This window comes from Taeniopygia guttata, chromosome 7 (genome assembly GCF_048771995.1).
Source record: "Taeniopygia guttata chromosome 7, bTaeGut7.mat, whole genome shotgun sequence".
Classification (NCBI taxonomy): domain Eukaryota; kingdom Metazoa; phylum Chordata; class Aves; order Passeriformes; family Estrildidae; genus Taeniopygia; species Taeniopygia guttata.
Genome location: NC_133032.1, coordinates 29966487 through 29983592, shown reverse-complemented (window position 1 = coordinate 29983592; position 17106 = coordinate 29966487). Strand labels below are relative to the sequence as shown.

General features: G+C 42.2%; 1 protein-coding gene across 4 annotated transcripts in view; it reads left to right on the top strand.

Annotated features, from left to right (window-relative positions):
* ERBB4 (erb-b2 receptor tyrosine kinase 4) overlaps positions 1-17106 on the top strand; it is a 587866-nt gene that overhangs the window by 391275 nt on the left and 179485 nt on the right. For all 4 annotated transcript variants that reach the window (XM_041717639.2, XM_030278010.4, XM_041717640.2 and 1 more), the window contains exon 4: positions 865-999. In XM_041717639.2, the coding sequence (XP_041573573.2) occupies positions 865-999 (135 nt within the window). The remainder of the gene's footprint in view (positions 1-864; positions 1000-17106) is intronic.

Sequence of the window (17106 nt, the reverse complement as noted above, 5' to 3'; positions counted from 1 at the left end):
AGGTTAAGTAGAGGAATTGTGAATTTGAGCTACGGTTTAAGGGGTAAAAAAAAAAAAGTTTTTGCTCAAGAGGAAACTCTGGTGCTACAGCCAACGACTGTAAGATCATTTTCATGTTGAGATTTGATGAATTAAATCTTTAGAGACAGGGCAACAGAGTGGGGTTTTAAACAAACTGCTATAAATATGAAAATAAAAAGAAAGCCCAAAAACCCCAACAAAATGCATAAAAGCCCCACAACCTGGAAGAATCGCAGAACTTTTGCCTGTTTAAAAACCATCTCTAACATAAAGCTTCCAGCATGGCATGTCCATAGGAGTATTGGACCACAGTGTTTGAGATTTGGATTGTTGCTTGGAGTATTTGGGTGTTTTGGATGATGGTATTACAGCAGCACAGGCTGTAATACAACATCTTCCCCAGACCTTGTGCTGAGTGGCCCCTTCTCATGTCCCATGGGCTCATCACAGCACAGTTCTTTATTGTAAGTTTTAAGCCTTTCTCAAATGAATGAAATGCAGTATAGTGTGATTGATTGCTTGTGGCTTTAAAGTCATTTAAGTGTTGAAGGTTATTTTACCCACAAAATACAGAACGGCTCCATACGTGATCACGCTGGAACAAAAAGTAAACAACTGTGTGTCAGTCTTCATCAGGTTTCTTCTGCATGTGAATAAAAGGTTCCTGTTTACAAATCATGTGAGCTGCTTGTCCTCCAGTTTTCAGATTATTAAATGAGATTACAGTGAGAATTTTTTTTTGCATTTAAATTTCATGCTCCCTCTCCAACACACGTTTAGCAATAGATTGAATCAGCTGCCTGAAGTCTTACAAGTACATTGTTCTCTTGTTCTTCTGCACAGAGATACTGAATGGAGGGGTCTATGTTGGCCAGAACAAATTTCTCTGCTTTGCAGACACCATTCATTGGCAAGACATCGTGCGTAACCCCTGGGCCTCCAACTTCACTCTGGTTCCAACCAACGGCAGCTCAGGATGTAAGTACTGCTTTTATTCTCAGCTTTGTCACCATGAAACTGGAGAAATATGGCCACAGGTTTTCCCTGATCCTCTGCTGGTACGGAGAATTATGTTGGTAAATTTTCCTTTCATTTTTTCCTTTCATTGTTCCCCACGTTTTTCTAAGTTTGTCCACTGCTTGAAGGACCACTTAGTCTGCTCTCAAAAACAGTGTCTGTAGAGGGTATTTGTGAACATCATACATTTTCTGAATTTTCTCTCATCTGCTTTCTCTCTTCTGCATTTTCTTTTTTTTTTTTTTTTTTCCCTTTATTGCTGAAGCCACTGTGGTGCTGTGTAAGCACAGACATTGTTGTTTGCTTTGCATTTGTTCCTGCTGCTCAATCTGCTCCTTGAGCCACAATGGTCTGTCTGTGGCACCATAATTAGCTGCTGGAGTAATTATGGTGAAAGCTCATGGATATTCTGACTTTAGATGAGAAGTGAACCTCAAAAAATAGTTAGCCTGTTGTCTTGTGTATATATTTTTGAAGAGAGAGAGAGAGAATTTGCAAAGGATGAGATGTTCTTCACAATATAACCAATCATTTTCTGTTCTTTACTATATTTTCTTTATTTTAATGCTTTCCATTCCAAACTTGAAATATCTGAGTGCTTAGGGTTTCTCTATTTCCCTTCCAAAGAATTATTTGCCTTCAGTGAATCATTCTTAGGATTCTTGCAGCAATAATGAGTTGTAGTGAATGGTGGTGACAGGGATACAGTGTTTAAGCAAAATATTCCATAATGGAGTGAAGTGCATTCAGAATGAATGCTGTGCTGTTAAACAGTGCCAATACTGAAATTCAGAGACAGGCTGGGAAGAAGTTTATGTCACATGTCAAAGGTGGCACCACAGTAGACATGTTGCTCTGAGCATTCCAGATTTGGGGACTTTCTGGATTGCTTTCCATATCTGAAGGTGTCCCTCAAGGATGTATAAAAGACACATGGCCTCTCTAAATTTCACTACAGCCAGGAAACATTTCATTTCTTCTGTTGTATGTTGTCAACTCAGAAAAAAAAAAAATGTTCAGACTCTGGGTAGGGACCATTTGGTGAGTCCCCATAATTTCTAAGCAGCAACTTGTTTTTGACCAGGTTCTTTGTGGTGTAATTGATTTTATAGAAGGCTGACTTGCTTTTGTATATCTCATCTGCCCCCCTTAATACCAGAGCACAGGTACTTGTGATGAAGCTTCCTCCAGGAGCCTGCCAGGCTGCACTGCTCCTGGACATCCCAGCTCCAGAGCTGAGCCTCATCACTTCTGCCTTCTGCCTGGAAACTTGGAAAAAAAATAGTCTTATTTGTATCTTAAAAACCCTCATCACTGCTGATGATCAGTTCTAGGCAGAGCTGATGAAACCTTTGAAGGTGAGGGAATGTCTGTCCCCTTTTAAGAGTCATCGCTTCAAGAAAAAGTCTTGGTTCTTACTCTGTTTTGTTCTGTTATTGGGTTTTTCTTTTAACCTTTCCCAGTTCTTCAAGACAAATGCTTCTGCTCTTTTAAAAAAGCAACAAACATCAATAATATCTTTTTGGGTAACAGAAGTTTTACAGATGATTTCAGAAGAACTGGAACAAGATCCATTCTGAGTACTTTTAGAAACCTTAAAGCAAAAGTGGCAGATATTAGTGCCCACACACAGCTAGATGAAAGAATGTATGGAGCAAAATCCAGTTTTCTTCAAACTTTTTTTTTTTTTAATTCCTTTAGAGTTGTTTTAAAATATAGGGAAGGAACAATTTGTGCTTTGCCATTTGTACTTGATAAATAAGATAAACAGCATTATTTCAATGACTGAGATTATTTCAATGATTATTTCAATGACTGAGAGCTATGTACCAAGTCAGCTTCATTAAGATAGCCTCCCAAATTTTACTCTGTTTTTCCTTACTTGGGATGAAGCAGTGCACAACTAGACTGTAATTTAATAAACATAAGTCTCTTCTGAGAGACTTTATTATTTTTATTATATCATTCATGCTTTTTATACATTCTTACAAAACTCCTAAGTTTACACTTTACTCTGGTCACAAGACACAAACAAAGTACTCATTGGAATAGGCAGTTGCAGGTTTCTCTTATTTTCCCTTCTTTCACTCTTGGTTTCTATGTCAACGACCTTGGTAGAAAATTCTTTTGGGGGTAAACATGGATACTCTTATCAAACTTCTCTCTGGCTCCCAGAAGTGGCTGTAAAAGCTCTTCCACAGCTGGCAGTGAATACGTGCAGGGACAGAGGCTGTGACCTGCCCTGGGTGTCAGCATCTGGTACCTCATCCAAACACAGAACCTGACACAGTTTGGTGCTCTGGCATGGCTGGCATTGTTTCCAGCCATCAGCAGAGGACAAAAAACGCCCCCAGAGGTATCTACATGTCCAAAAGAGGAGTGCCCAGCCTCAGAGAAGCCCGTGCTTGCTGGGTTTTGGCCATGGCCAGAGTGGCTGCAGCAGCTTGATGTGAATGCAGTGCCACATCGGGCACAGCTGGGCACAGCCCTGCCAGGGAGCTGCCAGTGCAGGTGCCCGTGCTGTTCCCTTCCCCAGCCAGCTGCAAAAGCTGATCATGCTCCCACTTCAGGGATAATTTCACTTGAACCCTCCCTGGCTGCTCCACTGCAATCAGCAGAGGAAGACAAAAGGCTGGGATGAAAGGAAGATGTTCCCACGTAAAATCAGTCCCCTGCCTCTGTGCCTGTTTCATGCCTTGGATCTGGCAATTCTGGCAATCTCCTTCATTCACATCAGTGCTAGGCAGACGAGAATATGGCCAGTGCACTCTGGGAATAAAGCTCCTCTGATTCTCTTCTTCACAGGCTTTCATTGTCACATCAGTGCTAAGGAGCCAGCTGAAAAGGCCATGGTGTCTTCAACACTGACAGAAATACTGCAGCCATGTGAATCCTGAGTGCTGCTTCTCCTTTTTTCTTCAAGTTCTGATCAAATGCATGCAGAAGGGCTGGTGTTGGAGGCCCCTGAGTGACATGGTGTCACCGTGCACAGAGGCAGTGGCTGCTGGCACAGCACTGGATAAACAAACCCTGCACCAGGGGCCACACGTGCTTCAGCTCTCCCAGGACACAGCCTCTGTGCTTGGCATTTTGACTCACACACACACTGAAATATTTACTGCTTGCACAGTAAATATTATAAATATAAATATAAATATAAATATAAATATAAATATAAATATAATTCTATAAATAATATATCTATTTTTATAAATTATATATTTTAATATAAAATAATATATATTTTTATAAAAATATATTTTTATGTTTATATAGATAGAAATAAAAATATATGAAATACCCACACTGGTATCTCGTAGCTGACGCTTTTGGAATTAGTTGTAACTTGAAAGCAGCCTTCTTTTCTGTTTGCCTGAATTCTGCACTGCCAGCCTGGGGTTTTAGGCTGAGCACATCGCAGTGGGAATCTCAAAAGCACTTAACTCTCCAAGGAACAAAATTTTCCCTTTAGGTTTGCGTTATTGAAATTGTTGCTGCAACAACGCTGAAAATCTATTTTCTCTCCTTCCACAAATCAGCCATGAATTCAAGCATTGGCCAAACGTGCTTTGCAAGAGCCTATTCCCCTGTTAGCACATCCACTTTTTGGATTCAGGCCCTTAATAGAAGAGCTGGAACTCTGCTCTTCAAAGGTAGAAACCCAGGGTGCAGCTCCCAGCAGGGAAAATAAATAAAGCAGGGGAAAAAGAATGAGGCTTCTTGCCTAAAATGCCTCCAGATTAGCAGAGCTCTTTCAGCAGCTTTTGGGAGAGTCCAGTGAAAACCTGTCTACTTTCATCTGTGCCTTCAATATTCTCCTCAATTTTGTTGTTAGCAGGAGCTGGACAAGCCTCATATTTTGTCAGGTGAGCTCTTTTACAGCATTTGACAAAGACCATAGTATTAAATCCGAATTTTCAGAGGAACTTTACTCGGAGCTTTTGTTTTACAGAAAAGCTTGTAGAGTTTGAATTATTGCATTGAGGTCACCTCCATAGCCAATAGCATGTCTTCAAATCAGTCAGTAATGCCCTTATAAATATTAGAACTATGGATGTGTGTTCATCATAGACCTGGTGATTGTTTGGGTAATATGGATGCAAAAATCACGCTAAAATTTTCAAGTTTTAAAAAATTTAAGTTGTTTCTCAAGGAGTTATTTTAAAAAATGCTGGACTTCCTTGAAATTTGATTCAAGTATTTTCTTGAAACCAAGTTTCTGCTCAGACTGAAGTGTAGTGAGATCACTGGAAAAAATTCCCTTTGTCAATCCGGCTTTTCATCTGAGTACCTGTCAGCTGTGAATAAAGCTGGAAATTTTTGGCAAGGTACTTTTTCAGGCAGAACAACTTCAGTTCCTTGCTCTTCACAGCATGGTGCTCCTCTGCCATTGCTTTGTGTCTAATTGCAGCCTGTGGTGTGAGAACAGCCCTGGTCTGAGCTGTGCAGAATCACTGCTGCAGAGTTACGGGGGGAAAAGACTTGGTCTTCAGGGGTGTGCCAGAAATCCCATGGTGTATTCCAGAGAAACACTGTTTGGAAACTCCTCTCTTCCAAAATCTGGCTCCTTTTTTGCCTATTGATTCACAGATTTTTCAACAGCAAAAGGAGCCTTGAAACATCATGAGCTCATATGCAGAAGCCTGTAATATCAGCAGCTTGCCTAGTGTGGAGCTCAGTGACTTCCCTGACCACAGCCTGGCTTTGAGGGCTCTGAGGCTCTCCTGGCACTGCTCTGGAGCTTTGCAGAAGTGCAGCTGTCCCTCCAGAAGTTGGTTACTTGCCAGTATTAAAAGGAATAATAGCAGCTGCCTTTATCTCTAATCTGAGCACAGTTTTAAAGAACAGATGTTGCATCTTGCACTTTTGTCTAGCTAGCTCAAAGAGCTCTCCTTGCCAGCTTTTTTTCTCTGTGTACTGTGTCATCAGCTCACCTCCTGATCTTCTTCCAAAAGCTGGACAGATGGAAGCTCTCCCATCTCTCTCAAGGAGGAATTTCTTTCCAGCCCCAGAGGAATTTTCATTGCTCATCAATGTAAACTGTGTATTTTTCAGTTTGCTTTTAGAAGGCTGAAGCCAAAGTGTACATGGCATTTTATTCCTCATATAACCAACAGAATTAAAAATTATACCCTTTGTGTTTCAGCTTCATGTGAGGAATTTGGTGTTCAGGATGTTCTGAGATCTGTGTGCTTTAGAGACTCCCTTTTTTCCCCCAGCAAAAACAGCCTGTGTGTTCTGGTCTGAAATCTGCAATCTTATGTTTGGCTCTATAAAAGTAATTTGGTGTGAGTGACTCCAGCTTAGCTGCCAGCCTGGCTCACTCTCTGATACTGGCTGCTCCTCACTGTAATTTGCTGGGATTTCACTCTTCTTGTCATCTGTACACTTTATTGCCTGGCATATTTTAATAATTTCTAAACCTTTGTCTGGAATATTGAGAAGTGTCAGTCCTGGGCATCCCTAGGGAGCAACACCCCAATTGTATTATAATTGCTCATTTACAGCTGCTTTTGGAGAGTCCCCAATTAGCTGGGTCTTAATGCATTTTTCATGTGTTTTATTAATATTGAAACATAGAGACAAATCTAATTAAATGTTTACCATTTAGCCAGTGCTTTGCATTTTAATTAAAGGAACAAAAAATGGACTTCCCAGCTGTGTAGCTGCTTATGAAGTCAGCCCTCAGTGCTCTTGGCAATCCAAGCTGTCAGTGACCTTACCTGGGAGCAGGGGTCTTTGGAAGCATTGCAGCTCAGTTTGACATACTTATCCCTCTATATGGTTGATGGGAGTCAGTGCTAGCTCTGTAATTTTTGTCTTTTTTCTTTTTTTTTTCCCTTTCTTAATTTCTTCTGTCACACTGTCAGTTGCTTTTTCAGGTTGACTTTCCCCCAGCCCTGATAACTGAGCATTTGTTGGGCCATGTTCTACTGGCAGTTTTCCACATGCTAGCAAAAGGAGTAATAGGGTTTCTAAAATAGACTTCTTTCAAATATTACAGAAATTGGAACAGTCTGGTAGAAACTGAGTTTAGCAGATGTGTCTTTATGTCAAACTAATTTAAGGCCAGAAATTTTTTTTTTTTTTTAATTGTTATAGGAGAAAATCTTGCATGTGGGTATATGTATATTCTTCTCAGCATATGTATTATATTCTTGTTCTGTGTTTCACAAGAAGTATGAGTTAATATTTGCATGGAATTTTCTATATGTGATAAGCTTTATATTCTCCCTTGGGTATTAGGAGTCTCTGTTTGGAGTTGCCAGCAAGGGATGTGGGTGAATTTGTGTACAGGTGTTCATTGCAGCTACAGAATGAGGCCTGACAGGTGGGCATCCCCTTGATTTAATGTTCAGCAGTGACCTTGTGACTCTTCACAGAGCTAAGTAACTCAGCTTTTGTACCAGAAGTTGCAATATTAGAAAAGATCGTTTTTACACTCATCTGGAAATTTATACTCAGCTCAGACCACTGGGTGTTTAACTCTGAAGTAATTATGTGATAGCTATGAAGAATAGGGGTTTGTCAGATCCTTGCCATCTCTCCCAAAGCTCCTGAACTTGCTCCAGTTTCAGGTGTGCTGTGCCTCAACTGGATAAAAATGCTGTTCATGTCCACCCCAGTGTTTTCAAGTGGGCCACCAAAACAGATTCCTGCTCAGGACTAGTCCTGCTGCCCTTGGGAAGCCACAGGCATGCTGGTGAAGAAATCTGGAATCTCGGATCAGAGCAGGAAAAGGATGGAGTCCTTTCCCTCAGATGTAAAAAACCCGTTGGTTAGTAAGGATTGAGGGAGGTGAATGCAGCAAAACCAAAAGTACAAGGAAAGCTTTCCTTCAGAGCAGTGGATGCTTCTGTAACTGGAGACAATTACATGTAAATCCTGAGTATTTGTAAACCAAGCCCCCAGCCCTCAGTACCAGGATACAGATAAGATAACCACATTTTGTCCAGTTATTCCTGCAAGGTATTTTGTGTTTTTTCCAAGCACAGGGATTTTGCTCTGCAGAAGGCCAGAGTAACAGCAATATATTTATGTATGCTGCTGAAAAGAGGAGAGGGAAGTGACTAATTCATGCTTAAAGCCACCTTTCAGAATAGCTAGTGTATCATTTTTGGTGTACATCTAAATTGGAAACTACCTACAGAGAAAATGGCATTGCAGAAAGTACACCCTGAAGACATTTCTTATTGCAGAGTTTGTTAAATTATAGCCTTTCATTGAGGTTATTACTTGGAGTTCAATTAACATTTTAAATGTATGTTTGGAGACCAGCAAACGGGGCCTCAGCAGACCAGAACAGTTCCCAGCCACCAGCATCACCATGGCAAAGCAAAGCCAGGAGGAGAAGCTGTTCTTTTCCACAAAAAGCCACAAACATTTTGTCAAAGCTCCTTCCACGTGGCTTCAAGCACTGGGCTTAAAGCACTTCACTTCAGCAGCAGTTATGGTTTCATGGACATCTCAGCTGGAAAGAAAAATTTTATCAGACAGAAAGTCCCACATCTGCCTTTTGTCCAGACTACATGGAGGCTGCTTTTCCTTCCAATAAGGAATCTCTAGTCCAGACATAATTTATTTATTCAATTGAAAGGCAAATACAGTAACAGAAAAAAAAATTATTTTAAAGACTAGTTTTTGCCAAGCAGATGTATCTGAAGATGGAGGAATACATGAAATCTAGTTGTACAATAACCTTGATTTGCATTAGAGTGGCAAGCTGAACTGCTTGAAGCTGCCTGTAATGTTTTTTCCTCAGCCCAGAACAGTGTGTTTTAAATAAAGGGAATCAATTTAGCTTTCTTGTAAATAGCAAGCATTTTCAGAAGGGATTTCTCAGTTGATGACTGCCCTTGAAATAGATTTGAAAGGCAAGTGGACGTGGCATCTAATGGAAATACGATGCCTCTCACAGCTGAGTTACTGAATAAAAAGTAAGTAATGAACACAAATAAGAAAAAATAATGCTGTGAGGGACAGAACTCCTTATGCTTCCAGACCCCAGCAAAGTAACTGCTACAGACGTGGGGATTTCCAGAAATCATGGGCAGAGAGATGAGGGCATGGAGAAAACCAGCATTAACAGTTTCTGAGGAATCTCAGGCTTGGGCATCTCTTGACGCTGAGAAATATATTTTGCAAAGATATAAACAAAAAATACTCATCTGCAGACGGACCCCATCCCTGCCACAGTGCTGAGCAGTTTCACTGAGCATCCTCCTTCCTTCTTTTAGCAGTTGCAGGGTGAAAGTCGCTCACTCTGTGGCAGAGGTTACCATGCTGATGTATAAAACATTGCAGTGGTTCTGTAGGTACAGGACTGAAGGAGGGCTCCACATAGTGGTGTGTAGCAACTCTTGGCAAATGCTCATCTGTTAATGGCAACCCGTGTGTGCACGATGTATTAGTGCACAGCACCTGTTGATGAGCAGATTGGTGTTTAAGCAGTGTATTGCACAAGGGATGAATGAAAGCATTCCTCTCCCTTACAGGCAGTGTTTCTTGAAAGTGGGAAATAACCCCCAAATAGTCAGAATATTTAAAATAACCTCATTGCACAGTGATTGCCAGGTTTGTAGTGAGTGGGTGGGTGGGATTGGTCTCTCACAGCAAGCTTCAACAACCTGCCTTCAAAGAGCTGCTTAGGGAAAGGGGAAGGACAGAAAGTGTATAAAATCAGCTGCTGAATGAAGAGTGTCTGCAGGATCTGGAAGCTGCTGTGTGCCTCCCACCCTGCATGTCCTCAGGTGGGCTTGGTTGGTGCCTCACAGGGTGGATGTATCAAACTCAAAACCACCCCAAGCCTTTGTTGCTGTCACATCTGTGGCTTTTAAGGATTTTGTTAGCTCTGTTTGTTCTGGCAGAAACTCTCTGAGCTGTCATGGGAGTTGCTGTCCTGTGGACAGCCTGGCAAAGGGATTTGGCCTCAGGGTCTTCCTTCTGGTCCCTTCACACCTTGCAGTATTATACCTATGTGACAGTTCCATCATGCCCAAGCAGATCTTTGATAACTGAAAATTTACTAGGAAATTGCAGTTTGAAAATTTGTGTGATTATTTTCATTAAATTTTTGTATATAGCAAACACTAAATCTAAATATCAAAATATATGTCCAACCATCGTTTTCAAACAGAGAAAGGGCTTCTGTGCTCCAAGTATTGCTTTGAAATAATCAGTTTTGTTTCAAATAGCCAGAGATACATTTTGGATAAGCACATTAAGAGGCTTATCCAAACTTAAAAAGCTGACCTAAAACTGGACTCCAGATTTCATGGGAATGAGGAATTCCTTTCTAGTATGTCCATATAATTGAGTCAGAAGTTGATTAATACATTAGCAGTTCTAAATACACCCTGCCAGACTCTAGGGATCAAGAAAGAACAAAATGATTTTTAAAAGCCAATTCAATTTCAAGTTTTGATTTCCTTTCTTTGAGGCTATTACTTTCTTTAAAAAATGAAAACTGTATGTCCCTCTGTTGGAACTTTATTACTGCTTTGGCTGCATTACAGGAATGTTAGGACATTATTTTGACTGATGTGGCATTGACTGACTTGACCTGTTTGAGGAGCTGCTGTTAAACCCACGCAAGAACTCTGAGCTCTGTGTTTGAGTTTGTTGAGAGCCTCCTCTGAAAATCTCATCTAATGGTGAAGGAATTTTTCTCCTACATCCTATCCCCCCACTAAAAAAGCAACTTATATGTGCATCCTTCTGTTCCCAGCTGAGCTGTGCATCAGTCAGTGAGTGCTGCTGCTCTTCTGGACAGAGACCTGGCTCCAGATTTATTCCAGGCTCTGCCACAGGTGCCCGTGTGCTCCCCTGCTGTTGGCTCGTTTGTGGGTTTGGATTTCCTGTGCTATCACACCAGAAAAGTGCCAGGTCTGAGAGCCAGTGGCCAGCGAAGGATGCAGTGCCAGTGTTGGGCATCGCAGTCACTGCTGCTAAGGCAGGAAATGTGGGCACTGCCAGACACCCCACATATATTCTATATAGAATATGTTGGCTTTCTGAGGTCTCTGTCTGCTGGAATCTGCAGTGCCTTCCTCTCACAGACCTGTCTCCTGCTCACCCTCAGATTTCCTCTGTAAGACAGACTAAAAGCCAGGGAATCTCAGGAAAACGGGAAACTGGACAAGACAAACGCAGATCTGAACCAATGTGGTTAATCAAATGTTCTCCCTTTATTCGAGATAAGATGGTAGTTTATATAAGCTTCTACATAGTTTACAAAAACAAAGGCACTCTGATTGGTAGGCTAATATTGTTTACCTTTTCCTTAAAGTGGCTTGAGCCTTACACTATAAACCTATACTAATTCACACCCAGACAGCCCAGTGCTCCCCATTACACCTTAATACTATTTTTGTCTGCGCCACAAACTCTTAATTTCTTACTGCGTCAGAGGCTTGAAGGCCTCACAAGGCCCAAATCTGAGGCCTAGACTGGAGTAGCTCAAATCTCATAACTCATGTCCTCTGTCTCTCAAAAATGCTGTAACACAGACTTTTCTCCCCTTTTTCTCCACATTATCAGCTCAGAGATTCTTCAGGGTGTGGGGGAGCAGGGTTCAGTTTCCTACCTTGCATCAAGGCATTGAAATCTGTACATCCTGGCTCTCACCTCCCACTGGAAACTGCCCCAGGCTGGTCTTAGTTGGGATCTTTTCTACTTTATCTATAGAAGTTCTGAGTGTTAAGTAACCATTAAATTAAATGCAGAAATAATCCTAGGGCTGCTCTGCTCCATGGGTCTCATTGATCCCAGCCACCGAGCTGCAGGCACAGCCCAGGGATGGCTGTGTGCTGTGCCCAGCTCTCTCCCTTTGCTCTGAGGGGCTCCCAGTGTCAGGAGAGCTGTCCTGGGGAGGGCTGGCTGCCAGCTCTGTGCTCTCCCCTTCCAGAGCAGCCCCAGACTGCTTCTTGCCTTGCTGAGCCCAGAGGAGAGAGCCTTCATCACGGGAAGCAAAGGAGAGGAGGAGCTGTGGCACCTGCATCACCACAGACAGGTGATGGAGTAGCACCCTCTCCTTCCCCACAGAGGAAAGAGGAAATAAGAGCGACCCCAGGGTTTGGAAGGGGGCTGGGGCTGTGATCTGTGTGCTTTGGGCATGGTTCACTGGAGGGAATGTGTTTCCCTCTGACCCCAGTGTGCAGGCACCAGGCTGCTCCTCTGCTCCTGCTGCGCTGAGGGAGGAGGGGCAGTTACCTGTGGATGGTTTTTTTTAACAACAATGATTACAACGGAAGGATTCCTGAGGCTTTGTTATTCTTGATGAGCCTGCCAAGCAGCAGGTATGACTTGACCTATCCTTTTAGCCTTCTGGCTGTGTCTCCCCATTTGCTCAGCATCCCTGTGTGCATGTTCAGGAAGGCATTTGATGCTGATTGGAACTAATTCGCCATCACAGTGGGGGGAATTCACTTACACTGCTCTGTGCTAACAGCTATAAGCAGTGATAATTAATAGCTCCTAATTGCTTAATCAGTGTAAAGTTTTAGACTATGTCATATGTGAAGGCTTTTATTTTGTGTGGATGACTAAACCCCCAATTAATGCATCGAGTCACACAGCCTTACCAGCGCTGTCTGCTCCAGACAGAGAAAAATAACCAGTGTTCATTACCCCCCTCAGGTCCCTTTCTGTAGTCATTACTGTGGCCTGAAGACATTTTTCTGTAGCAGCTGCAGTAATGTTACAGTGAGCTCCCTATCAGCTCAGAGCTGTCAGCAGCAGATATGAATCCACCAGCCCGAGCCCGCTCGGTGCTGCTGACATGCTCTTCTTGACTTTCCATTTATTCCTTTACCCCTGGTGGCCAATCTCTCTTAAAATCAAAACTGTCTGCCACCAGCCTATCTGGCAATACTCTGTGATTTCGCAGCTCTCAACAGACAGCCTGTCCCTGTGCACACACAAGGCTTGTCTCCATCCCACATTACTCAGGGTAATGCATCCCTCTTTGGCATTCAGTTTTTGTTTTATTTAGTGCTGGCTAAGTTTTATCTCTGCTCCCTCTCCCTGCTCCCCCTCACGCTGTTCCTGTGTCTCTTTCCGTGCCTGTCTTTCAGGGCGAATCTCTTGGATTGTTTTAGTTTCCCAGATCTGTTTCCCAGGCCACTTTCTTTTCAACTGCTTGTCCCTGAGTCCCTCTCCATTTGTGTTTGTCTCTTTTCTTATCTGCTGAGGAGGATGAAGGGGAGATAGAGGTGTTGACTGGCAGAACTGGAACTCCCTGTTGGAAGTGATCCTGAGCAGGAGTTTGCTTCCACCCTTACAGAGCTCCTGGCTGGATGCATCCTCCTGGCAGGTAGAGTCGTGTCTGATTAGGCCATCCTTTAAAACTTATTTCTAGTTCTATTTCTCTCTCAACAATGCCTGTCTTATTCTATAACATTTCTAAGTCAGCATGTCTTAACTCAAGGTTTTCATACAGATAGATACTATGTGAGTCTTCTGTCAAACCTTGAGAATTCTCTACAAATTAATTTCTCACAGGGTTTGGATGGATGGATGGATGGATGGATGGATGGATGGATGGATGGATGGATGGATGGATGGATGGATAGATGGATGGATGGATGGATCCACAACAGCTGCTGTGCTTTTCCACAGTGTAGGTGCTTGTTTATGAACCCTATGTGAGTTTTCTCTGTAAAGGGATCCCATTAATATTTGTGCAGGGTGTCTCCACTGGGCATGGGGACTTCAGGGGAGAAGCAACAATACAGGGAGGAGACAGAAAAGTCAGTTGCTGCCATTTACCACAATAAAAGTAACAATACCAATGCAGGTACAGCTTGTTAAAGAAAAGTCTGAATTTTATGGGACTAATCCTACGTTGGAAAACTATTTGGTGATAGATTCTTGGGTGAATTCATCTGACATGAGTGAAATCATATCGTTTGTTAGCAGTGGAGGAATTGACCCTTAGATTTCTGCATCCCATAATGCTTCTACAGAGGAAGAGAAAATGAGCACTAGATATTTCTATAACACATTTTCTTCTTTTATGGGAAGTTTTATTTTTTTCTTGCAATATGTGTCTCTCCTGCCATTAGGGAAGGAGATCCTGGGAAGTGTGAGACTCTCTTAGGTAATTAACTTTCAAATCAATAGGAGAGATCTGAAGGCTAGCACAGGGCAGGTAGGAAATGCAGAATTATTTTTACCTACCAAAAAAGTGTGAATGAATGAATGAATGAACGAACATGTGACAATAGGAATAGTCACACAAGGGCAGGGAAAGCATTATGGCCTGATAAAGGCAGAACAATCCATCACAACAATAGTATCTTTAATTCCCCTTAATGCTGTGTTGCAGTGTTTGAATTACAGTTTGGTTTTGTTATCTGTGCATACATAGAACTAAGGAGTTTACCTGCCTAGAAAAGCAACACACAGGCCTATAAAAACCTTCTGTCTCACCTGAGCCATGCAAAGAACAGCCTGGGACTCTTACCACACACTAAACCTGGAATTTCTTGGACTTTAGGGCTGGTTATGTCTAGAAACAACTCTATGGCAGGAGTGAATTTTTTAGGCAAAGGATGAGTTTACAAGCAGCTTACAGAGGCTAATAAATGATTTATAGCTGTTTTGATACTTAATCAACTATTTTAGATTGTTAGGTAAGCAAAGAGGCTGCTTAAAACTATGGCTTGTAACCATCTAAGTCTTTTTATTTTGTCTGTGTTTATTTGCACTTCAGTATCAGTGTGTTGCAGGTGTCCTAACACTGAATGGTGATTTATTAACCAGATAGAAACCATCTGTAAATGTAAGCTTTGTGCAAAGTGAGACATTTCTTCTCTTCTTTCTGTTTTCCTTCTCCTACTGAGAGGGGTCTGCTCTAGGCAGCTGGCATAGCTGCTGGGGAAGAAGCAGGGTTTCTTTTCTGTATGAAACTGAGCTTAGAGGAGGACTTCATTTTTCTTGTCTCTTCAGTAACTTAATCCTTTGTGGTTTTACTGTTTCTGAAATAATAAAGTCAGTCTGGAGTCAAAGGAAAGCCCTTCTCAATTCTCGGGAAAACACAAGGATGAAGTAACCTTGTTCTTTCCCAAACTAGTGAGCAAACATTTTCTGCTGGTGACTTTCCCTGGCTGCGAAAGCAGAAGCATTTCCCACAGATAAAACTCTATTCTGGAAATGACAAGGAAGGTGAGAGCTCTGCCCAGAGTGCATAATCCAGATCTGGGAAGATCTTAGCTAAAAGCCAAGATAATTGGCCAAGAGAAGACAGCCCAGGAGACAAAACATTGGTTTTCTGTGTGCAATTTGCCAAAGCTAAATTAATTCTCATGTTCCAGTGGGAATCTGCCTTTTCTTAACCTAGATTTCATTACAAAACCTGTGAAAATTATGGGAGCCTCCAAACTGGCGCTGTGTGTGCAAAACAATGCTACTGCTCAGGAGCAGAAATGTACTCCAGTGTCCCAGCTGTAATGGGGAGGAGACTTTTGTGGGGTCTTTCCTTCCTTATCTTGCTTGGAAAAGGAAAACATGTGCCTTCACTAACGTGGAGAATCAAGTGAATGGGCTAAGGCTGTGCCCTGCAGAGAGGTTTTGTGGGGGTTTTTTTGCCAAATTCTTTCTGCTGTATTTTTAGAATATTTTAGACAAGGAATAACAGGAATGATTTATACCACAAATTGTTTCATAGTTTTTTCTTTTCAAATCTGTTGCCTCACGGTCTGAAAATCTTAAGAAATATATACAGGAAGATCTGTGAGGAGCAGTATAATTCCTCCAAGGGCCTTGTCAACCTTAGGGGCAATACATTTATTATCATTTAAGCCTGACATACAGATCTCATTGTGAGACCTGCTCCTCACATGAGTGCTTGTCATGCTCCTGATTGTGTATGTTGACTTTCACAGGACTGTTTTTCTGTCTTAATTTTGCAGAGCTGATCTTTAATGGGTTTCAATCTCTCCTTATTACAGGACAGATTTTCTCTTAGTGGGGAAAACCTGGTGAAATACAGAAGGATGTGAGGGCAGAATCTAGACCAGCTCATATTGAGAGCAGGGAAAGTTATTTTTCTCTTTAAACAACCAAGCCAATATAGGAAGGAGTTTGGTTTTTAATTCTCAGTATATTTGACCTTCAAAAGGACAGAAAACAATGCAATTCAGAGGTGTGCTGCCTACAAGCTCAGCTCCTGGTTGTGTCTGTACAGCTGAGAAAAGTGAAAACAATGAAACAGACACTTTTGAGTTCCCAGTGAGAAAAAAGGAAACTGGCAGCCTTTTCTTGCTTTATTGTTAAATATCTCTATTTAAATGCAAATCATCATCTGACACTGCCAAACAAAGTCATGTACCAGGCAGCAGGCATGCAAGTTAAAAAAATTTTTAAAATGATGTTTTGAAGATGCTGAATTGCTTTTATTTCCAGGAGGAATAGAGGTGGCTGAATAATTTTTTGGCTGCATACTGAGGACCAGCTCCACACCTAGGCGCTTCAGATATGAAGATTTGTGCTTTAAGTGCAGCTTTTACAGAGGTGTGGGCAGACTCTCTCGTTAGGGATCACTTGGAGGTATCACTTGGAAGTTCCTTCTGTGTTATTCCACAGCAGGTATTACAGTGGAAAGCCCAGTGTTTACAGTATGTTTTGGAAGGGGGTGGAATCCAGGGACAAAAAGGGGAAGGAGCAGCCACATTTCTGCCTTACTGTGCCCTAGAAATGTGCTTTCTGGTGCTGGGTGCAGGACCTCCAGCTTCCTCCCTGAGCTCCAGAGCTCTGAGCCTGGGGAGGGACAAGACTGGACCTGGAGGAAGGGCTGGGGTAGAAGAGAGTCTTGCACGAGGAGCCCACGTTGTGGGTGGGTTGTGGCTCCTGAGCTGCCCCAGCAGGGATGCTGCAGCTCAGGGGAGGGGAGGTTCTCTGAGCGTGCATCCATCCTGCTGAGCAGGAGTAGCTAGTTAATAAAACCCACCTCAGGGGGAGCATTTCTATTCAGTTCAGCAAGTCCCAAAATCAGCTAACGACCTGTATCTTATCAAGCCTCGTTTGCTAAAATTCTTCCTTTAATTTGCTGTTTACCTCACCATTTTA